The sequence below is a fragment of the Sinocyclocheilus grahami genome, unplaced genomic scaffold (genome assembly GCF_001515645.1).
Source record: "Sinocyclocheilus grahami isolate Dianchi unplaced genomic scaffold, SAMN03320097.WGS_v1.1 scaffold328.1, whole genome shotgun sequence".
In the NCBI taxonomy this organism is placed as follows: Eukaryota; Metazoa; Chordata; class Actinopteri; order Cypriniformes; family Cyprinidae; genus Sinocyclocheilus; species Sinocyclocheilus grahami.
The window spans coordinates 38,754-64,501 of NW_015505507.1; the positions used below are offsets into that span (position 1 = coordinate 38,754).

At 36.0% G+C, this 25,748-nt stretch overlaps 1 protein-coding gene across 1 annotated transcript in view; it reads right to left on the reverse strand.

Annotated features, from left to right (window-relative positions):
- atrnl1a (attractin-like 1a) overlaps positions 1-25,748 on the reverse strand; it is a 291,501-nt gene that overhangs the window by 27,889 nt on the left and 237,864 nt on the right. Inside the window, exon 29 of the mRNA XM_016295005.1 lies at positions 9,300-9,408. Coding sequence (XP_016150491.1) covers positions 9,300-9,408 — 109 coding nt within the window. The remainder of the gene's footprint in view (positions 1-9,299; positions 9,409-25,748) is intronic.

Consider the following 25,748-nt stretch of genomic DNA (forward strand, 5'->3'; position numbering starts at 1 on the left):
CTAAAGGCTTAAATACACTACATGACATATACAATCTGAACACACTTTAAAACACCTCATACATTTACCGATTGTAATTGTTTACAGAGAAAAACTAGGCAAAAACGGCTAAGGATCACAGACTTCCAAACTTTAAATTAGTTTCAAATACAGCAAACACAGAAAGGATCACCTCATTGCTAGGAAAATGCATGACAGATAAAAACAAACATACTAAATTATGTACAGGAACTGAATGCAGTTATTGTAGCGTTGTTTTCTGAGTCCTTAAAAAACAGCCAAATGCTGTAGCCTACTGTATATATTGCAATGGGAGTTTAAGGTAAGTGCTGATAAATAAGAAAACAGCACATTGTAAAATACAATGTGTTCTCAAATTAGCTCAAAGTATCAAACATGTTGGATGTTGACTTGTCCAGACTGCAAATCTGAAACTGTGTAGTGTATTCCCAGCCTTAACTACTTCATTAAAAAGAGTATTACTGTAGTTTCACTTTTAAATGATGAGTAGCTTCTAAAATATCAAACTAATTTCAAAGTAGTTTCCCCTAGAACTGCTCTACAATCTATTATCCCCTAAAAAGGATAGTGGCCATTAAAAAAAAAAGTGTGAAAAAAGCCTTATCAGAGCTGGTGGTTTTGCAGAGCTAATTCAGCCCTGTCCATGAACACTAGAGTGCCAGTGCACTCCTCAGGGTCAATAATGGCCACCCTCCACTTTGTGCTGCTATCACTGTTGGTCACAGACTGGCCACATTGACCACAGCTGAGTTACCTGACATGATAAGGTCAAATGTGTTCCTCCCAACACAAAAGCTTGAGTGGAGAGAGAGAAAACACAAAACATCACCAACAAATAGATTAGACAGGTCTGTGCCAACATGCCCTTGCTAACAAGCTGCACAATTAGCTACTTTACATCTCATAAACAACATGCTGGAAAAAGGCAAGAGAGAAAATGGGAGTGTGTACTTGTATGCACTGTAACCTTGAGAGCAATTTTTGAGTACTCAAACGTGCACAGCTGAACACCTGTCATGCCACTAATTACAATACATAATTGCTAATAACATGTTTACAGCGGCAGCCAGCGGAACACTTGTGCTTATAACTTTTCTCAGAAAGAGGCTTCATGGAAAATCAATTTAGTCTTTTGTATTGGTTAGTTCTGAAAAATGTTTACATGCGTTTACACTGTGGCACTGATGAATACTTGATTATGATTGGCTGAAAGACATATTAAGGTATTGATTTTGTTTTATAATGGCTATAAAATAGTTCCAGGTCTTGACCACATTACATTTCCATTTCAATTCAACACATTATTATTTAAATTATTTTAAGGAGTCTAAGGCTACAACCGAGAAGAACCAGAAATAGACATCAATACACTGTAAATAAATTAAATGTAAAGGTTAAAGTAAAAATAAATCAATCAATCAAATTAAATGCATGCTATAAATCTATATAGATCATGTAACATAATGCTCTGTGATTATGTAATTTATTGTACTAAACAGAAAAAAGCAAGTTACATACTATTGCATAGACTAAAGAAGCTGTGCTTTACTTTAAAAACTTTTAAAAAACTTATTTCACTGTTATACACTACTACTTAAAAACGTTGTTTCAAAATGAAATCTCTTATGCGTACCAAGGCTGCATTTATTTGATCAAAAATACAGCAAAAACAGTAATATTGTGAAATATTATTACGGTTTAAAAAATCTGTGATGGCAAATCTGAATTTTCAGCAGTCATTACTCCAGTCTTTAGTATCACATGATCCTTCAGAAATCACTCTGATATGCTGATTTTCTGCTCAAGAAATAATTCTTATAGTTATCAATGTTGACAACAGTTGTGCTGTATAATATTTTTGTGGAAACTGATTCTTTGGTGAATAGAAAGTTCAAAAGAACAGCATTTCTTTGAAATCGGTTATGACATTATACATTTATTTCAGTTACTTTTAGTCAATTGAATGCTTCCTTTTAAAATAAAATGGTGGTTTATATCTATTTCTTTTCTTTCTTTCTTTCTTTCTTTCTTTCTATTTATTATCTGTGTTTTTTGTTCTGTCACTGTTATTCTGTTACACTGTGGAAGCTTCTGTCACGAGAACAAATTCCTCGTATGTGTAAACATACCTGGCAATAAAGCTCATTCTGTTTCTGATTCTGATTCTGATTCATCCACTTGAGTAACCTGTGTCTACTTGCTAATAACATTCTCTAAGTTTTTAGAAAATTAACTTGTAATACAAATTCAGCATATCAACTATGTGCTGGTCAGTGACAACCTATATACCTAGAAACAGTTACTAATTTGAACGATAGTATCTCAATCTGGCAATACTTATGGTACGCGCTGTACAGAAGCCAAGACAACCTGTAATATTATTTTTGCTTACAAAATGATAAGCATTATGATTCCACGAAGAGGAATATTTTTAAAGTACCCTGAAAGGCATTTGCTTGAAAGGGTTATAAATAAGTCAGTCTGCCACGACAGATTGTAGTTGCAGATAAAGCAGGTCAGAATAAAATCAATTTGGCTTTGTTGCTCACTTATAAAACTATCAAAAGACTGCACTCTCATTCACTCCCGATGCAACTTCCCTACGGTGCTGACTGTGCTTTAAATGCACTAAATGGACATTTTAAAAGGGTAAACAGGCAATATAGAGACATTGCAGGCTTTCTCGTAAAAAAACATGTAAAAAACATACTGAGAGGATACTCTATAACACCATCAGCCAATGTCATGATCATCAACCTATATCCTGATTTACAAGGTTAAAGGGTTAGATCACCCAAAATGAACTCAAAATTATTTTTGATGAATTCTGAGAGCTCTCTGACCCTCCCATAGACAGCAATGTATTTACCACGATCAAGGTCCAAAAACGTAGCAAAGAGATCGGTAAAATAATCCATGTGACATCAGAGGTTCAACCGTAATTTTACGAAGCTACGAGAATACTTTTTAGACGCAAAGAAAACTAAAATAACGACTTTATTCAACAATTCCTCCCTGGTGCCATTTTGGAGAGTATCCACTGAATGTAAACAGCGTATGCTATTCTGTGTCAGCTGCGTCACGCAGATACGTTGTTTAAAGTCGTTATTTTTGTTTTCTTTGCGTCTAAAAAGTATTCTCGTAGCTTCGTAAAATTACGGTTGAACCCCTGATGTCACATGGATTATTTTACCAATCTCTTTGCTACAATTCTGGACCTTGATCGTGGTAATTACATTGCTGTCTATGGAGGGTCAGAGAGCTCTCAGAATTCATCAAAAATATCTTAATTTGTGTTCCGAAGATGAACGGAGGTCTTACAGGTTTAGAACGACATGAGGGTGAGTAATTAATGACAGAATTTTCATTTTTGGGTGAACTATCCCTTTAAAGGTCATTGCACATGGAGTCCGAAATTTTCGCACGTTAAAAAATAAATACGACCTCACGTTGTGTCAATAACATTTACACACTGCCTCCGAAACTTTCGTCCGTCATGAAAAAATCCGGATTAGGTTCGATTTTCTGCATTTTCGCATCCGTAGCAACCATTTTGATAGGAAAGCAGCCCGCCGAGGTTTCAGCAGCCTGGATGGCAACCCCCGCTGATACGCCGTCACACCAACGCCAGCTGTTTCTCGAACACTCGCGGAGATTCGTCCTGTAGAAGGCTCGGCTCCGAAGCGAAAAGCTGATGTGCGTTTGCACGCGCTCTCCTTTTATACCCGCGCTGCGGGGCGGGGTGCGCGTGGCGAAACACGCACGCCAACTGTCATTGGCTTGTTTAGTTAACACTCGAAGGTGATTGGGCTCTCGGGCGAGATCCCAATTCGTCAGTCACTGACGTAACGTTGAACGTGACTGACTGAATGGGAACTAAGCAAAGTAAAGCCTTGTTCATGTACGTGTATTTATTTGACAAGTAGCTGTTGAAATGCAATAATGTACAGTCAGCCGGTTATTACCACAAAATAAACCCTTTCAGGGGGTTTCACATTAGGGACTTGATCACCCTGTCGAGGCTTAGTTTGCAATAATGACCAGATGACTCTGTATTTTCCCGTACTTATTATACTTTAATGTTCCTTACTTACACAGAAGATCTATATTTGACAGAAATGCTAGCTGTAAAAATGAAATGTGGAGTGATTGGAATGACTTTCCTTTATTTATTACTGCAGTTTATTACTGCTACCTGTTCACTTTACACATCTATATTTGACAGAAATGCTAGCTGTAAAAATGAAATGTGGAGTGATTGGAATGACTTTCCTTGTTTATTACTGCTACCTGTTCACTTTACACCCCCCTTGACTGCCCCGGTCACTGGTGGTGTACCTCTTCATCTGAATAAGCAGATGAGAGGGATGAATAGTGGGATTGTGTTTTGCAAGTACTCTGCTGATATGTTGTCTGAGAGCTGGGGTTGTACTGGCAGGAGAATCAATCTGTTATCTTGCCAACAGATGTTCTGCTCTGCGGTTTCCATCTGACTCTCAGTGTGAGACTTGCTACGTTCACCTGTGTAAGTGTGTAAGTGTGTGTGCTTGTGAGGGTTCAGTTTATACTGCAGTAGGGAAACAGCAGTTACAGGTAGGTTATACATGATAAGCATGTGATTGAACAAGATATGACATCAAATAATGCAACAAATGCAGCATAATAATGCGCTTTTCACTAAATCGGCTGAATCAATTTTGATTGAACGATTCATTAGTCTGTTATTTCAAAACTAAAAATCATCTTTGAAATCTTAAATCCAAATATAACAGCTACGCTTCTGAAACATCTTTTACATTTACATTTGACATTTTTCAGAATTTTTTAATGGTTTTGAAAGAAGTCTCTTATGATGACCAAAGCTGCATTTATTTGATCAAAATACATTAAAAAAAGTTATATTTTGTGAAATATTATAGAAATTTTAAATAACTGTTTTCCTTTTTAATATATTTTACAAATGTATTGATTTATTTCTGTGACGTCAAAGCTGAATTTTCAGCAATTACTAATATGCTGATTTCCTGGGCAAGAAACATTTCTTATTATCAATGCTGACAACAACCACTTTTGATCAATTGAATGCGTCCTTTATTAATAAAATTATTATTTAAAAAAATCTTTCTCTGACCCCAAATGTTTGAATGCTGTAACTAATTTTAAGCAGCATCCAAACAGTTATTTAAGTACTGTTTCTGCAAACTCACACTCTATCAGGCTCCATTCTGGTTCAGTAAAATCAATTTCTGCAAGACAACATCAAGTTTCACTTTAAAAACTTGTCTCATAACAGACATAAAATGGGTTGCAAATAGGCTTTCATTTTGACTGCAATCCATAATTTTAAATTGAGTTTGCATTAAAAGTTGAATTAAAGACCCAAAGCGAGTTGTGAGAAGACGCTGACAGTGCAAAGGATGAAAAGACAGGAAGTGATATCACTCATGGCTCAAGAGCAATATGACCTCCACACGACCGTCTGGTTTATAAACCGCGCAAGTACACTGAGAAGTCACAGCAAGTACCTGCTGTCTGAAATATTGCCCTTGTTGAGGAAAAGACGGAAATGAATGAGAAAAAAACAAAGAAATCTTGTTATAGTGTCTTTTCTCTTTATAGATTCTCAAACTTTACTAGAACGTCTACTTTTTTTAGATTACTAAAAAGCCTAAATATTGCCATCAGAATAATTTTTAAGCAAGAGAAGCAACCAAAAGCAGGTTCTCTAAACAACATACAGAGGAACAGAAACATCAAAGGACAAACTCAAGATGCCACACTACTGCTGGACTGTTCTGGAGAAATAAAAGAGTAAGACAGAATCTTGAGGAACGAATGAATACATTTTGCCAATCCCTACCCTGCATGTAATGTCGTTACACAGCAAAACAGAAGAACTATGCATAAAAAGGCTTTAATTCATCGCAAAGCACAATTTATTGATCTAAATACCTTAAAATATTAAACAGGCAGCCTGTAATTTACATTCATACAGTGTCAACTTTCAAGAGCATGAAAGGCAATGCTACAAATATATATGTAGCTGGCTTTTCGTATATGGATTGTTCTTCAGAGACAAATTGTTTGTGCTCCACAGTTCAGATTTGATCTAGCATGACCCTTCCCTGTCCTCTCCTTGAGTGCTTTTCAGATGAAAGCAAAAGAATAAGTTAAGACAACCATTCACACCAAATGTCTTCTATATTGACATATAGCAACTTTTAAGAAATATCACACTTGAGAGGCATTGAATTGCCAGTATGCTGGATTATACACATCTATAATATATAATTGATGTTAAATATCCAAACATTGATTTTAAATTGAACCACTATTAAAGTATCTAGTGACCTACAACAGGACCTAGTGCATAAGCAATCACCTAACTTCTTGACACCCCTTCTTTATGTTAAAGGTGAAGTACATAATTTCTGCACCACTAGCAGCAGCAAATGGAATTGCTATCTGAAGCCTACACTTTTTTCCCCCACCTACCGTCCAAACTCAAACACTGTTGTCAGTTTATCTCTGATGTTTTTATTGCCATTTTCAATCTTCTCTGAGTAGTTCCTGAATGCAACGGTCCAGCTTTGAAGACCCATAAATTAGCGCAGCAAATTCAGGCACAGATGACGTGTGTGGTTACTAAGTTTGGGCTATATGCAGACAGTCTGCACAGATTGGACTGTTTGAAACTTGGAGAACTTTTTCAATCATTGTTTTCATCAATAATATTTTATTTTTTTAATTCTGTTTGGCGTCGCTAGTGGTGCAGCAATGACACACTTCCTCTTTAAGAAAATAACACTTCAGTAGACCTTCAGGCAACTACAATTCTGCCTTAACACTGATAAAATATTGAACATAAACATTCTTTTGATTTAAGGCTTGTTTACACGTTCTCCATTATCTATGATTGGCATTACCACATGCTGCAGGCCGAATCGCTCTAAATTTGAGTGTAATTCAAGGTGAAATGTTGCTGCATATTTTATGATTCACCCTTGCTATATGTGTCTGTAAAACACAAAGGCATCCTGCATCTCAACCAAACCATCTCCAAAAATCTGTCATATGCCTTCAGCGTCAGAGTATCAGGCCAAATACGGCTTTTCAGTCTTTATCAAGAGCAGCAGCGGCGCAGAAACCTACAGATTCACATGTGCCAGTGTTCATTAAATCAAAGAGCAGGTATTAGGCCCTCACAGACCTCACAGTCAGTGTGCTGGAATAAGGGGGCTGGCTTAAAAGATAAAGGCGAACATTTACTGAGTCTTTTAGAGTATTTGGATTTGATTTTCCTCGGGGATAACATTATTCCTGTTAGATTTATTCCTCTGATCAGTCAGCACTATTGGACTCCCAACATTAATTTTATCTCTTGTTTTCACCTCATCTTTAATCATTTATTCCTCTCTCTCTCCTTTTTTCCCACCCCTCCCATTCTTTATCTTTCTGTCTTTAATGAGGTGCAGTGGTGTCAGTGTCATATTGCAGTCAGAAGATGCTGCTGGCTTGCAGAGTGCCGCAAGTGTTGCATCTCTGAACCGCTACTTCCTGCTGCAGTACCATTTACAGCAGCTCATTTTTCAGCTCACTCATCACGGTTACATGATGAACACAGCCACACCACAGAGATAAAGAAACTGGGTATGAGGACAGAAAAAAATTACAATTAAATGAGAGAATGAAAAAGAGAAAGGATGAGGAAGGGTATGCATGTGAGACAGGATGAGAACAATATGAGATATAGACAGCCAGAGACCAAAGGGTCAGTGTTTGGCTGGTTAGCCTAATTAGTCCCTGCTGGTAGATGTCATAACTACACCATCTGGTTGCACAGAGCATCCTGTAATTAATGCTTACTATTATTTATTATTTTAATTTATTTACTTTTTTAATTGAATTAAAACATAATAATAATTATAGGTCGAAACAGTTGTTGTAATTGTTTTTGTATCTCTCTGATCAAATAAAGCCAATAAAAAGAGTTAATCTAAACTAAAAAATAATAATAATTATAAAATATTTTAAAGATTTTAGAGATTGTTTCACAACACAAAAGATATTTTGAAGAATGTCGGTAACTAAACATATTTTTTCTCCCATACTATGGAAGTCATTGGCTACCAGCAACTGTTTGGTTACCAACATTCTTCAAAGGATCTTATTTTGTGTTCAACAGAAGAAAGAAACTCATGCATGTTTGGAACAACTTAAGGGTGAGTAAATTAAGACAGAATTTTTCATTTTTGGGTGAACTTTACCTTGAAATTGCCAAAAATGGAAAATGGTTAAAATCATTTCATGTCACTTTTTATATCATCTGGACTTTTTGTTATATCATCTGGACTTAAGTAAAACCTATCCAAAATAATTTTTTATATATTTTACATTTTATGAGTTGTATCTGACAGGATATGTTGACCTTTGAAGGTATTAAAAAATAAAAGACTATTTATAATTAAACCAATATTACCTATCCTAATAAAACACACCTGCAAGTAATTTTTAAGTATACCTGAATACTTTTAGCTGATTTTGGTGTGTTTGATTTGGGTTGGAGATACACTTAATAAGACGCAGTCATCTAAACATACTAACACCAGTATAACATGTCAGTTTAACATATACTCACTTTTTAAACTTAACATTTATAGATTGTCAATAATGTGGCTATACATTTGTCTTACATCAATTTTGTAAAGACCTCATGGGATATGAAAATGTGCTTAATAACAGCATGAACAATACATGACTTTTTCACCATCTTAAGGCAATGTTTGAAGATATGTCCTGCACCATGGAAAAACTTGAACTAAGCCACATACAAACGGCAAAGAACATGTATCCTGTAGTACACGTTGCCTGTTTAAGGGTTAAAGGTTCCTTTAAAAGTCAAACCCCGCCCACATTCCTCATTCATATGCATTGGCGGTTCAGTGGTAGAATTCTTGCCTGCCATGCGGAGGCCTGAGTTCGATTCCCGGCCAATGCAAATGCTGTTTTCTTTCAACTGTGCTTCAAGGATTTTTGCTATAAATCAATGTATATTTATCTATGTAACTGCACCTTAAGCTGAAACTTGATCCACATTCCTCAGCCTAGGTTTGATTCCCTTCCAATGCATTTTTTTTAATAAACTGTGCTTCTGGGATTTTTGCTAGTGAAAAATAAGTATGTAAATATATAAATAAATAAAATCAAATATAAAACTGTATGTTAATATTGCACGTGGAGCTAAAATGTTAAGTGAATGTTGAATTGTGAGTTCTCACCACACTGGCCGGGGGGAGGCACTCCAGAAGATGCCTGTGGAAGACTCATCAGCAATGTTTGCACAGCAGCACAATTCCCAAAACATGGCTCCACCGTTATGGGACCAGCCTGAGAGAAAAGAAGAGTGATTAATTCACTGCATGACACATATGGACATTTCCTGCAACAACAGTACAGTGGCACAAGATCCCAGAATTCATGATGTCAAACACAGGGCTATTCATTGCAATACCATATGAATATACCATAGAGATTTACTTGGCAGACTTATACTGTTAGGATCTGCATTTATTTTCAGATGCCAACATTTCAGCGACTCCACTATTTTGTATATACTCTGACCATATACAGTATAGTATATTATCTTTGTTTGTTTGTTTGTCTTGTTTTTTTGATTGAAAAAACACCTTTATTCAACAAGCTTGTATCAATCAGAATATTAGAATATGCATATTGATTTATGAAGCATCACGTGACATTGAAGACTGCAGTAATGAATGCTGAAAATTCAGGTTTGTCATCACAGGATTTTAAAATATATGATTTTATTATTGTATTTTTGATCAAATAAATGCAGCCTTGTTGACCACAAGAGAACATTAGTGTGTATAATAATATATAAACCTGATGCGAGCATCTACTGCAAAATATGAGACTGACCATAACACAAGAAGCTTGTATTTGAATTGTTTTCCTGCCTCCACTTAAGAAAATTCACACACATTAAAGCCTGCATTTAAGGCCATTTAAGCTTCAGTCTAGCCTTTCCAGCACTTTTTTCAAAAAGGCAAAAGTGCCTCGTTCAAAGATGCACCGCAGGTTTCCCTTAGCAGCTTTCTGTTTAAACATGTGAAGGAGTATCTGTAAATGGCCTTGCTCTTTTCACCATTTCACACTCTTTCTATATAGACACCTGAAAGAACAGGCCGTGAACTGTACTTCACAAGAACAAAATGCCACTGAATGCCTGAAAGAAACTACCATCAGTAATAGTCTGATGCAAAATTTGGTGGCCAAAACGTGCCAGCAAAAAATTGCTGTAGCACCTCTAAAGTGCCATATTTTGCTCTTTTCCCTTACTCAAATTTTTTAAAACTCATATACCAAACCAAAAAGTCTTTAGAATGCATGTGAAGAGGCAGTTGCTCTGGACTTGATGACTAGAACTATTCATTTATTAAATATGACTGCTGAATATTTATAACAAGACATCTTCACAGACATCATATGGAAATGAAATCAGAATGAGCATCTCGGCATCACTGTCTAAATTCATGAGACATAAGGGTAATCGATTTGTTATGCCAGGAGTCCAACAGATTGAGAAATCCCTCTTATTACCCATCATCCCCAAGATGATGATCCTCTATTAGATGGTGGCCGTGTGATGGTCAATGAACAATAATTGTTGATTCGAAGCAGTATGTGGGTAATACATAGACACCTCTATATTTTCCCAACACCAGTGTTGGGGAGTAACTAGTTACATGTAACGGCGTTACATAATTTAATTACAAAATAAATGTAACTGTAATCAGTTACAGTTACTAAGAAAAAATGTGTAATTAAATTACAGTTACTTATGAAAATGTTAACGATTACAAAGGGGATTACATTTGATTATTTACACACATCCACGTACAGATTTAATTGATTGATTTCCCAAATTGCACTGACTACTCTGAGACATACGGCCCTATAATTTCCGCGATGCGTATGACTGGTTCGTAGAATCCAGTCATAAAAATGGAATTCCTATAGCCTTACGCAGAGGGAATATGCCACATTTTGGACGAATAAATCAAACGTAGGTCAGTACACTTGAATCAAAACACGATATGGACTAGTGTCTGTGAATATTAAGCCGCAAAAAGACAACATATGAATCCTGCATGTTCTGTGTGTCTGTGAAAACCAGGCGCGGACTGGCCAATGCCATCGGGAGAACCAGGACAATTCCCGGTGGCCTGGCAGCCGATTTGCCCCGCTATTTTAATATTATTATTGTATAATTGCCTGCCGAATGTACTAAAGTGATTATTTCCAAATTCGCCATTCGATAATTAAATCGCTAATAAATCATGAATCGGTTAGTCGTGACTGGCAATGCTTCGGTAGTAATAGTAACAGTAGTAATATAGCAGACAAATAATCATTTTATAATAGGTTTAGGGGGAGCTAGGGCAGACAACAACACAACCCTTACGAAAATTAACAATGATTTTACTATAAATCCAAAGACAATGGTTACTATTGTTAAACCATGGTAACCACAAATTAACCATGGTTTTTACTACACTAACCATAGTTTAACCATGGAATTTGTAGTAAAAATAAATTCAAATGGTAATCCATTTGCCAAAAAAAAACATGGTTAATTTTTGTAATGGAAGAACATGACTCATGTTCAGTATTAGGATTTTTCTATAAATATATTGTAGTGATGTACTAATTTTGCCATGTATAGGCAATTTAGAAAGTATAGTTGTTAAATCTTGAGTATTAAAGTCATGTGAGAGATAGATATCAGGGCAAAATAAAGAGACTGAAAAGAAAAATGGAAGTGAAGGTGCAGTTCAGCAGAGAACTTTTAATTATTTTGCATTATTTTCCAACCAAAGGATTTAAACCTTTTTTATGTGAGGTCCATACAAAAAATAGGGTTGTCCATGTTTCAGAATTTGTTGTGGGTGTATGAGTGTGAGATTTCCCGGCCTGAATTTTTTTTTTAGTCTGCCCCTCGTGGAAATGAATGGCGCAGATATGCGGTTTCATTTACTACACATAGGCTTACTGAAGCTCGTTGTGTTTTCAGCCTCTGTATATGAGATATTATGTATATTCAGCCTCTCAATATATGAGTACATGAACACATAAACATAATCTCTAGAACTGCTCTGAGTCACTTCATGAGCATTTTACTTATTTTGAGAAAATTATAGTCATATCATATACAAAGAGACACCAATGTTTCAAAAAGACACCAATGTTTCAGGAGTTTAGTTCCCAGAACTAAACACATGGTTATTAGATAACCGTATTTGAGTTGATGTACGTATATGCTTTTATTTATTATTATTTTTTAATTAACAATTTTTTTTCCAAACCATTGTTAGATGGAGTGTTTCCTGTAGTTATGCAAAGATTTGGTTTCAAAAACATCAGTAAATTATTTCTTATGATTTTAAATCTGCAATGAACTTCAGATCAATCTCAAAGTAAAAGGCAGTACGAAAGTCTGATTTTGTGGTGGATGTGTTCAAATTTGATCATCTTAATTCAAGTGATGAAGGATTTTGAAAGTCTGACAGTGTTGAGTACTAAGGTTAACCCTGCATGGTGTAACTGTTTGAAAATGATTAAAAGTGGCAAATAAACATTCATTAGAAATTCAGAAAAGTAATCAGTTACATTACTTTAATAAAGTAATTGAAAAAGTTACACTACTATTACATTTTAAATAGGGTAACTTGTAATCTGTAACCAAAAGTGTTTCCAAAGTAACCTTCCCAACACTGCCCAACACACAGCTCACCTGTCACCAAAAACAATCTGTTTTCTTTCACAAAATTAACTTCTGTCACTGAAAATAAACACCATGTTTTAGCGGAGTTGCTAATGCTCACATACAAACATTATAGTCCAATCTACTTCAATTGTCACTCTGGATTATTTGAAAATTTAAAACTAGTCTTTTCTTCCACTATGCGACATGGCTAAGAGCCTAATTCATTTCTGTTTAAGCCGGCAACAAAACCATGTCAGGATCCCATGTACTAAAACAATGATTTCCGAATTCACCATTCGATAATTAAATCTCTAATAAATCATGAATCGGTTAGTCGTGACGGGCAATGCTTCGGCTCGCGCGCTCTCCGCGCCTCCGCCAAACGGTTTGGATCAGAGTAATCAATGCGAGAGAGAGAATGGAGTGGACTGTGGAAGTGCACATGTGGATCAGAGAAGCAGAACTACTGTTCAGGGTTTCAAGTGCAGGTCAGTTTCATCTGTAAATATGCTATTGTATTTTTGTCTTTGTTTACTTAGTTAAGCAGCATCAGCCCATTGCTCATTAGTCATCACTCAAAATACTGTATAAAGCACATCATTATTATCTATTGTAATGTTACAGTAGTAATATAGCAGACAAATAATCATTTTATAATAGGTTTAGGGGGAGCTAGGCCCTGTGGTTTTACTGTAAGTACTACAGTTGAACTATGGTTGCTGTAAAAAAAACATGGTTAATTTTTGTAATGGAAGAACATGACTCATGTTCAGTATTAGGATTTTTCTATAAATATATTGTAGTGATGTACTAATTTTGCCACGTATAGGCAATTTAGAAAGTATAGTTGTTAAATCTTGAGTATTAAAGTCATGTGAGAGATAGATATCAGGGCAAAATAAAGAGACTGAAAAGAAAAATGGAAGTGAAGGTGCAGTTCAGCAGAGAACTTTTAATTATTTTGCATTATTTTCCAACCAAAGGATTTAAACCTTTTTTATGTGAGGTCCATACAAAAAATAGGGTTGTCCATGTTTCAGAATTTGTTGTGGGTGTATGAGTGTGAGATTTCCCGGCCTGAATTTTTTTTTTAGTCTGCCCCTCGTGGAAATGAATGGCGCAGATATGCGGTTTCATTTACTACACATAGGCTTACTGAAGCTCGTTGTGTTTTCAGCCTCTGTATATGAGATATTATGTATATTCAGCCTCTCAATATATGAGTACATGAACACATAAACATAATCTCTAGAACTGCTCTGAGTCACTTCATGAGCATTTTACTTATTTTGAGAAAATTATAGTCATATCATATACAAAGAGACACCAATGTTTCAAAAAGACACCAATGTTTCAGGAGTTTAGTTCCCAGAACTAAACACATGGTTATTAGATAACCGTATTTGAGTTGATGTACGTATATGCTTTTATTTATTATTATTTTTTAATTAACAATTTTTTTTCCAAACCATTGTTAGATGGAGTGTTTCCTGTAGTTATGCAAAGATTTGGTTTCAAAAACATCAGTAAATTATTTCTTATGATTTTAAATCTGCAATGAACTTCAGATCAATCTCAAAGTAAAAGGCAGTACGAAAGTCTGATTTTGTGGTGGATGTGTTCAAATTTGATCATCTTAATTCAAGTGATGAAGGATTTTGAAAGTCTGACAGTGTTGAGTACTAAGGTTAACCCTGCATGGTGTAACTGTTTGAAAATGATTAAAAGTGGCAAATAAACATTCATTAGAAATTCAGAAAAGTAATCAGTTACATTACTTTAATAAAGTAATTGAAAAAGTTACACTACTATTACATTTTAAATAGGGTAACTTGTAATCTGTAACCAAAAGTGTTTCCAAAGTAACCTTCCCAACACTGCCCAACACACAGCTCACCTGTCACCAAAAACAATCTGTTTTCTTTCACAAAATTAACTTCTGTCACTGAAAATAAACACCATGTTTTAGCGGAGTTGCTAATGCTCACATACAAACATTATAGTCCAATCTACTTCAATTGTCACTCTGGATTATTTGAAAATTTAAAACTAGTCTTTTCTTCCACTATGCGACATGGCTAAGAGCCTAATTCATTTCTGTTTAAGCCGGCAACAAAACCATGTCAGGATCCCATCATCTGTTTAGGCAACATAAATTCAATAGTTAAATAAGGGCTTATGATTGATTGAGTGTAAATGAGGGCAGTCCAATCCCTAAACTACACAGAGAAGCACCAGCAGGTGGTGAAAGTGGATTTCTCCTTCATTTGCATTTTAGGGGGTGTTTATAGTGCATAAACAAAATGGGCAGAGCTTTAAAAATTAATGCATACAGTTGGCCCACTGCTGGGTGTTTGCTTATTATAGAAGCTGCGTTACACACATTAAAAGAGTGTTTGAATGACAGGAACCTGAACAAAGGACATAATTCTTAAAATCCTTAAATCGTCTGTTATTACCGTTATGGGTTGCAAATGTTACTTAACACCAACTTACATAATAATTGCTAATAAAGAGTTTAGTGTAAACACAAGTAGTACATTGGGAATTTTTTTTATTTGCCACTGTCTCCCAAATCACATTAATTCTGTATGTTTTCCTATCTAGACCATTGCAGCTTTCTGTGTTTTATAGATTTCTAAACAGGGTCCAAAATTAGCACTCTGCAAATGCCAAAAGTAAGTAAATATTGGCTTTGGTAAGGACATCACATCTGCTAGCTTTAATTTTGTAAGTGTTCAAAAATTGATACAATAAACTTTTGCCACTTACAGCATCTTAATGCAGTTTTTCCAAGTTTTTTTATGTACTGATGACAACGTTGTCAAAATGATCCCCATCCACAAGGATGCGCGAAAACAAATTAAAATGACGTATTATGCACGCCAGTCCAGTAGTAGGCTTGCTGCGAGAGTCGGTGTTTATGGTAATAAGCTACATACGTGTTAAGTCGCAACACGGTTATGTCATCTGCCCACCGCGGCACTGCCCCCCACTGTCGTTTTGAATTTTTTATAGTAACAAAAATAATTTAGTTCAGTTAGAGGACAGGCACTATTAAAAACTGAACACGGCTGCTCAATGCAGCGTGCTGAACAAAAGTGGAATCACAGATCAACAGCAGTGAAGGGAAGAGAGGAAAAGAGGGAAATCTCAAACGTACAATTGCTTGACGCCGAATTACAGCTACTTTGAAAGTGAAAGTAAAATGTGCACTGCGCTTTTCCAAGCCATTTAATAGGGGGACCCCCCCCATGGTAATACCGGTATTACCGGTGTTGTCACGTCAGTTAACCGGTGGGAAAATTTCCTCACCGTCACAACCCTATCCAGTAGTTGGCAAAACACTATGTAAACATGTAATACACTTGCACATGACATAACTGTTTTTACAAATGTGTGTTTTTGTACTTTACACAGAGACTTAAGTGTCAAAAACGTAAATGCCCCTTTTAATCCCTTAAATTTTTCCAAGCCTCCATGTGGGATAAATATCGGGGATGCAAACTTATTAGGGGTGAAGAAAGTGACAAATATGGAGAACATTTTTTTTTTCATAAAAATAATGCAAAATACAGTTTCATGGGCATATAAGTATTCACTCACTTTAAGTAAATCACTCACCATCAGTACAAAGATCAAAATGTTGATTTTGGACTGTGCTTGCAAGTAAATTAATTGAAGACAAAAGGAAGTACATTTACTGTGAGAGCTTTACGACTATTGGTGTAATGGGTCTGAAGGTCACGGCTGAGGGCGAGCTGTTGTATTGAACGCCTGTGACTGCACAGCCTCCACTGTGGCCTAAGACCGTCTGACTATAAGGAGGTGTACAGTGACCGCAGGGGTCAAAGAGGAGTACAATGTTTACTTACATCTGGTCTGAGGTATTCAGTGATAGAGATGCTTCACTTCAGCAGTTGCCAGCCAAAGCTTTTAACCTTTGATCTCTAATCAATGACTGCTGTGTGGATGGACATAGAAGTAGTGCACAATTACAAAAGTGCCGCAGCAGAGTATCTTCTCTTTTTCATTTCCTTTTTTTCCTTCTCTTTTTAACTCTTTATCACCATCCTCTTTGCTATTTCTCCCTCTCAAAAACTCTTATAGTTTGACTAAGCACAAATTCTCTTGTCCCTTTTTTCCTTTTCCTCTGACAGATGTGGCTAATTGGTTTAAGTGCTGAAGCGTACAGGCTAATTATACGTTGTGCTACCTATGTTTGTGTTAGGTTTCAGAGATGATGAATTCATCAACATGAGGAAATAGGTTCCATTTAATTCTCAAATAATCCTTCATACATTAGTTTCCAAATGAACCTGCCAAAGAGCAGCTCCTTGGGAACACATATTGAAATACAATGGCCATTAACGTTGCACTCAGCAATATGTTCCTTTTTATGAAGAAAAAAGGGAAAAAATGTTTGACATTCTGTCTCCTAATTATGACATACAGTAACGTCCTCTATGCAAATGGATGAAACTACAAAGAGTTGACTTTGACAGCTATCTAAAGTATTGGACCGCATACAAACATATGCATTCTAAGAAACATACTATAATAATAATAATAATAATAATAATAATAATATAACAATGAATTATACTGTACACGCCATATTTCCATACTTCAGCATTAAATTGCGATGGGACCATATCCTCCCAAAAATAATCTCAAATAGCATAAACACATAGGATTTATCAAAGGCTTTTGACAAGGATGATCCTTTTAAAGAAGTTGTACACTTGGATTTTCAGACAGGAAAATGCTATTACATGGTTTGCCAAATACTTTTAGAGTTAGAGAGTTGTACTTCATCTATCATGCCTGTTTGTAAAGGAGTTCCTCAAGGGTCAGTTCTAGGACCCATTTTATTTTCTTTATATTTAAATAATATCTGTGATAATACCTCTAATGTGAGGTATCATCTTTATGCAGATGACACAGTGTATTATTGCAGTGCATCAGCATAAAAACATAACTGTACATGGCTTGTTCATGTTAGTTCACAGTGAATTAAGTAATGTTAACAAATATAACTTTTGATTTTAAAAAGGTGTTACTAAAAGTTGAAATTAAGATTGACCAATATTAATAAATTCTACAGAAATGCTGTTAATTTTTAGTTCATGTTAACTAATGTAGTTAACCAATATTAACAAATGAAACCTCACTATTAATTGTCATCAATATTTATTATTTAATACAACAACATGAATACATCACAACGTGAATTTGTCCACAAAATATATTTTGAGGTGGCTGTGGAAATATATTCCCAGTTGCACTTGTTGCAGTGGCCCCGGACACCAGGAAATGCGAAGAAAGATGGAGTGAGCGGGAGGGAGAGAGAGAGTGTGCATCCAAGCAGGACTCTAGGACCCATTTTATTTTCTTTATATTTAAATAATATCTGTGATAATACCTCTAATGTGAGGTATCATCTTTATGCAGATGACACAGTGTATTATTGCAGTGCATCAGCATAAAATCATAACTGTACATGGCTTGTTCATGTTAGTTCACAGTGAATTAAGTAATGTTACCAAATATAACTTTTGATTTTAAAAAGGTGTTACTAAAAGTTGAAATTAAGATTGACCAATATTAATAAATTCTACAGAAATACTGTTAATTTTTAGTTCATGTTAACTAATGTAGTTAACCAATATTAACAAATGAAACCTCACTATTAATTGTCATCAATATTTATTATTTAATACAACAACATGAATACATCACAACGTGAATTTGTCCACAAAATATATTTTGAGGTGGCTGTGGAAATATATTCCCAGTTGCACTTGTTGCAGTGGCCCCGGACACCAGGAAATGCGAAGAAAGATGGAGTGAGCGGGAGAGAGAGAGTGTGCATCCAAGCAGGACTTGGCTTCTCTTGGGTGAAGCATTAATCTCTTTAAAACCCTTCATTAGCTTAGATTTATCCATCCCCCACTCACTGAAGCAGCCTGTTCATCCACCAGAGCTGGGCAGGATATTTGTACATTTAATTTTAATCCTTGTTAATAGCTATTTTATTAAAATGACACCTTCAAGAAGAAGGGCATTAACAGTGAAGTGATGGACTCTTCATGACAGATTGATCAGGGTGTGAAAGGGGAGATTGACTGTTCAGAATGGGTGGTGAGGTGATCCAAATTAATCAAGCTAAGTAATACAGCATATAAATCAGGAAGGGGGTACTAGGTGCCCTCAGAGGAGGACTTCAGGTCTCGGGTAGTGGCTGAGATTCATTGAGATCCCATAGTGGCTGTTCCTTTAGAGAAATAACTACTAAAATATACGAGTGGATATTCATATGTGACATTTATATTATAGGACATTTCATGACCGATGGAAAGTAATTTCAATATTTGACATTTACACTCAAAAACAACTGATACAAGTGCATGAAAAAAATATATTATCAAAAATATCAAAACAAAGTCAACACTTTTACTCTCAAAGGAATTTTTAATGGTATGCTCACTAAAGACTACCATTAAAATCTCCCTTTGAATCAACAGTGTTTTGACTTTATGTTTTGATATTGAAATATTTGACATTTAGAAAAACAAAAGGCTTGTTAAAAACTTGCATTTGTGTTAACATCTTTCACCCGAGGCATTATGTGCCTTATGTGGTAGAGCTTTGCTTTTTTAGCAAACTTTCTGCATTTCACTCTCCATCTTCCCACTCCAAAGTGCTTGAGCAGCCCTAAGGGGCTCTGACTGCTCTATGGGATTTTGAGGTAGGTGGTGTCCTGAATTCTGAATGTGCTGCCTCCAAACATTATGCACCCACATCGGTCTTATGTTATAGCCAGAACTTCATCAGTCCCTGAATGTGAAGCCCCTGCTCCACTCTCAAAGATGGGCTGTAAAACAGTGGGAACGTTAGTTGAGGGGCTATCAGGTCTGTGAATCACGGAGGGATAAAGTGCAAAGGCTTTGTCATAAATGAGAGGTACTAAACACTGAAAGGTAAGGAGAATGGTGTAGCACGACTGTAAGAGCATGGTGCTAGCAACACCAAGGTCATGGGTTCAAGTCCAAAGAATAATAATGCAAAATATACACCTTGAAATTAAGTTGTTTTGGAAATTCATGTCTGCCAAATGAATAAATATTCATTTGATGAATTAAAGGAAAGTGAATAGGGAAAGAGAGTGAGTGCTGATAAAGTAGAATCAAATCCAAAACTATTCATTTGAGTATGTAACTATGTTCCATGTCTCTGCCATATTTTCTGTCAACCAACACAGATGTCTACCCTTCAAGAACTGGGATGTATATACTGTATGGAACGCAAAGCATGATCAGCAGAGCTGACAAAACATTCTGGCACAACAGAAAGCAGACTCTGGTATTTTTTATATTTTAACATTATTGATACCAGATTCGGTTGGGGCAACTGCATTGCAGAGTCAATATTTTGAAGAAAATGTTACAATAATCTAACACAATGAAGATAACTTGTTTCAGGAGTTTATTTCTTATCAGAATGCAATGTTAAACTGATTTTCATTTTGAAGTCTTGGGAAACTGATACAGTAAAATGTGTTTTTAGTAGGGCTGGGCAAGTTAACGCGTTATTATCGCGTTAACGCATTAATCAATTAACGACGGACAATTATTTTATCGCGCATTAACGCAGTTTTATTATTATGATTTTGAAAGTCCGTTGCTCATGGGCTCTGAATACACATAAAGACAAACCATGGGTCACAGGAGGGGTGGGATTATTTTATTGCGCATTAACGTAGTTTTATTATTTTATTATTATTACTTTGAAAGTCCGTTGCTCACTTGCTCTGAATACACATACAGACAAACCATGGGTCACAGGAGGGGTGGGATGTTGATCAGTACTGGTTTGGGATGGGCGTCATCATGCGTCTCAACCAATGAGAGCATTTGGGGTGGACCCAACACCAACCAAATCACCTCACACCAACATCTATGGTCTACACCAGACGTGAGTGGCGCGACACGACAAAATACTATAGAACAGTGATGTTGTCTACACTGGATTCGGTGCGATGCGATAAATCACAGACAGTAAACTACTGCCTTGTTCCATCTATGACGTACTGACACCAAATTCAAATGATTTGCAACGGTTGCTTTGTAGCGTCCAGTGTAGACGGACTTTAGCTGATTTGCCTATCTGATGTTGTTTGTCTTGATTATTTGTCTTTTAATATGACTAAGTTGGCTAAATATTTATGTTTTGTCCGGTTTAATTCTGCTTATAGTTGTATTTATTGCTATGTTCTACTTTGTTGTGCTGTAAACTACAAAATTAATGCACTTAAAAGTCCAGTTATGAACGACAAGGATAAAAGATTTGTAGCTGTGTATAGTTGTCTAAAACACATCCTCAATTATCTTGTATCTATATTTCACACACCATTTCTGGCCTCCTGGCAAGGATATAGTGATGTGAAATATGGTGTTTATTTTGAAATTGACAGGATTTTTGGACTTTTATTTTGTATGTACTATGTGGCTTGGATGCAGCGTCCGTCAAAAACAGGCGAAGGTTCTTAGGATCGCAACGAATGACGGCATGTATAAGCCTCCCTCAAGACGCACCATCACAAGAATACACGAGCTGCATGAAAATGAGATTTGTTTAAAGAGTTTGCAAACCAAATGTTATTGCACTGTTGTTCATACAGCAGTACTTTTACAATACAAGTGTGCAATACACTACTTTTAAATTCATTATTGAATTTTGCGCATAATGCGATTAATCGCAGAAAAATCATGCGATTAAAAATTAATTGTTGCCCAGCACTAATAGTTTTTAGGAAGTCAATTTAGAAGCAAACAATGCTATACAAATATTTTAGAAGCCAAACTTAAAAAAAAAAAAAAAGACATTCATGTCATTGATAAGCTATTCTGCTGAATTATTAGCTGCATCTACTGGCATCGATATAATCATATCTAAGTAATCAATTATAAACTGCACTTTTGTGTGAGACACTTCACTATAAATGTGTCTTCTAGAAAGAAATGAAAATGTAAGGCCTGTAGACTCCCTGTACAGGCCCATGTGATGTAGAGTTACTGAAATCATAACATTGATCCCAACATCCAGTTCTGTGAACATTATGCCCTTGAGCAAGGCACTTAACCCCTTGCTGTACTAGTGAGACTCTGTAATTAGTGTACTGTAAGTTGTTCTGGATAATAAACTCCTGCTAAATGACATGTAACTGCCTGCTAAATGACAAGCAATTAGACAAGCAGTAAGAAAACGGCAATTTAAAGAGCAGCATTTGTAAGGGTGGCCTCAGACCATACTGTAGTTATGACTGTTTACTCTAAAGCTCTTAGTCTCTTCCTCAACCTCTGAGGAAGTCATGAAGACTCTGCCTGCACTATTTGAGAACTCAAAGTTCACTGCATCTCTTCCACAGTAATGGAGGAAATGGTAAAATTCTCACTCAACTTAAAATAGCCCAGGCTTTGATATCCCAAACTAATGACAGTGTCTTAGTGCCAGATTTAGGGCACTGAACCAAAAATGAGGGGCTGTTAAACACCCAGTTTTAAAACCAATTTTACTTAAATTGCTTAATTCAGTGCAGTCCAGCAATAATGGATTTATTAATTATTGTGTTCTGCCTGTGTTTCATGAATGAGCATTCCATTTGAAATTTCATATTTACAATGTGATTAAAATTCATAAATTCATATTCATTAAGTTCAGAATTTACTAAAAACAACATGAAAGCTCTGAGCTTTAGCAACATATTGAAATATTACAAAATATTATAAAACCTAATATTAAACCAATAAAACCCACTACCGTTCAAAAGTTTAGGGTCAGAAAGTTTAATCAAAATACAATGATTAAATATTACTACAATTAAAATAACTGTTTATATACCTGATTTGGCGGTAAATAAACATTTCAGTTGTTCTGCTTAATATTAAATAGATAAGTAGAACGTTCAAAAGAACAGAATTGATTTAGAATAGAACACTTTTGTAACATTCTAAATGTCTTTATAATGTCTTTTAATCAAATGAATGCATCACCGATGAATAAAAGTATTAAAGCATTGTACTGACCCCAAATTTTTGAACTGTATTGTACAAATAATAGATTAAAAATACTTGGAGGCAAACAGAGAAAGCTGTTGCTTCGCTAAACATTCACATTGTTTGCATTTACTGGTGGGCTGAATCCTTCAAGTACCTGACGGGCATGTAGCGTCCCGCACACTTCATATTTCTTTATCAGTTCAGATAGAGCGGACTGATGCCCTTTCCAGATCAGACTCAGTATTTTCTGGTTAAATGTTAGAGTCTCTCTGCCCTTTAGAAAAGATCCCTACACACTCCTCATCTACATACTGAGCATATTTTCAGTAACAGGAGAACATGTTGGTAAAATATAGATGCAGCTCCTACTTCATTGTACCCAAGAAAGGCGGTGGGTTACGACCAATCTTGGACCTGCGTGTCTTGAACCTCTGACATCAACATAATTACTATATACATACAGTAAATTGAGGCAGCATTCTCATTTCAATTGTTGAAACATGCCTTCACCAGATGCACACATTTAAATACTATATTTAAAAAATCCATCAGGCATAGGTTAAGTCTGGAACTACAAACTAAAAGATGGGCAGCGTGTGAGAAAGTTGAACAGCTCCTGAGTTCAGGTCTGTGTTATGTTTCAGTCTGCGCATCAGGAACTAAGCAGACTCCACGCCAGCCCGTCATGTTTGCCTTACGGCGCCAGGCACACTTACTCATACACCTGTCAGTACCATGGGAAACACATTAGTGTGAGTGTGTGTGCACCTGTTTGTGCTGAGTTGGCCTGACAGAGAGCAAAAATGCAGGAAATGATTGGAGCTGAGAGGAAGGCAAACAGGCCATCTGCTGGTCGAGAGAGAGATGAAAAGAGTGAGAAAGAGATGCTAAGAGAGAAAGATGGGGAGAGACAGTGAACGTGAGAGAGAGGAGAGAGAAAAGGAGATTAAATAAAATAGAGGGATGCGGGGTGGCTGGCAGGTTATCCGAAGCGTGTCAGAAACACTCTCGCCGGGTGTCTTTCATTGTCAGCCTCCAAGCTGCAGTCAGGCTAGCTGTTGTGCTTCTAGTTGCCTTGTGGCTGTGCTTTTCTGCACTGACTGGTTGAGATTAGTGCTTTTCAACTGGTGGGTCACCATTTCAAAATGGGCCGCAGCCTGTTTTATCAAGGACATCTACACTCTAAAAAATGCTGGGTTGTTTCAACCCAATGTTGGGTCAAATATGGACTAACCCAACTGTTGGGTTAAAAAGCTCATTTAAAAAATGTAACCACAATTGGTTACACTTTATTTCGATAGTCCACTTTAGACATTCTACTAACTACAAGTAACTTTGTAACTGCATGTCAACTACATGTCAACTAATTCTCATTAATTTGCAGCTACATGTCTACTCACTCTCAGAGTAGACTGGTAGGTTAGGTTTAGGGTTAGTAGAATAAGTTAACAAAGAAAGTGTTAGAAGATATTAAGCAGACAGTCTACTAATACTCTACTAACTGCTAGTTGACATGTAGTTGCAAAGTTACTTACTGTTAATAGAATGTCTAAAGTGGACTATCGAAATAAAGTGTTACCCCACAATTTAACCCAACAGTTGGGTTAGTCCATATTTGACCCAACATTGGGTTGAAACAACCCAGCATTTTTTAGCGTGTACCTGTTTGGAATCACCATTCATCTTGATAAGCACTATAGGTGGGCCTCTTTGGCTTAAGCCTTGAATGTTTTATTACCTTGATATCTCACTATGTTTTCCTGCAGATCAGATGTGTAGCACTGAACATAAAATCTGACGCATTTTGCAGTTTATTCTGCAAATAATTAAAAACCTGTTTAATTTATTACAGAAACGGCTTTCGACAACCATGAGAGAAACTAGAGGATCCTGTTTGTTGACTGTTTGGTCAAGATGCAATAATCACTGAATATTTACAGAAATATGTTGCCAACTTTAAGAAACGACTTTGATCACTTCCAGATTTTGCAAAACTTTTTAATTAAGATACAATGCCATAAACTTGGGTAACTCTGGCAAATCCTGCAAAGTATTTATTTGATTGTTTATTTTGTTAATTTTCCTGATGCAATTTAATGGTCGGTTAACTTATAGCAAATGTAAAAACACGTAGCGAGTCGATGACAAAACTGGCAAACAATATACAGAAATAAACTCTTGTTTATTTTTAATATTATTATTTTTTAACATATCACCTTTGAAATAACACCTTTCAGCATGTTAGTTAGTCAAAAAATGACTATGGTAAAATGATTTAAAAAAACACTAATAAAGTTTGCAATATTGCCTGCAAAACAAATGCGCACACACACATTGACCATCCTGAAACAAAACCAGATCCACTGCATTTACCTTGCAATAGACAGAGCTGTTCGTTTTTGCTGAACTCGAAATCAGCCTCAATTTCCTGTTTCTCCAGTGAAGAGTTACTAGGAACTCTGTTAATTTAGTTTCAAAGGAAACATGGAGTTAGCAAACTTTGAATCAGATTTGTTTCATGGCCAAACATTAAAAATAACTGCAATCAAGTTTTGGCTCTAGTATACCGAGTAACAATGCAGAGCCAGTTCACAAACTGAAAAGACTTTCCAAAAATAGTTTCATGATTAAAGAGAAAATGATTGAGTTTAGACACTCAAAAAGTGTCACTTCACAAATTACGGAATAAGAAAAAAAATGCAATAATACACTCAACTATCAATAAAATCAACTAGTCATTGGGTTGCCTGAATCAATCAGCAAATCAGTCTTAAAGGGATAGTTCACCCAAAAATAAAAGCTCTGTCATGATCTTCTCATTCTACTCACACCATATGACTTTCTTCTGTGGAACACTGTGAGCGCAGAGCGATGAACGA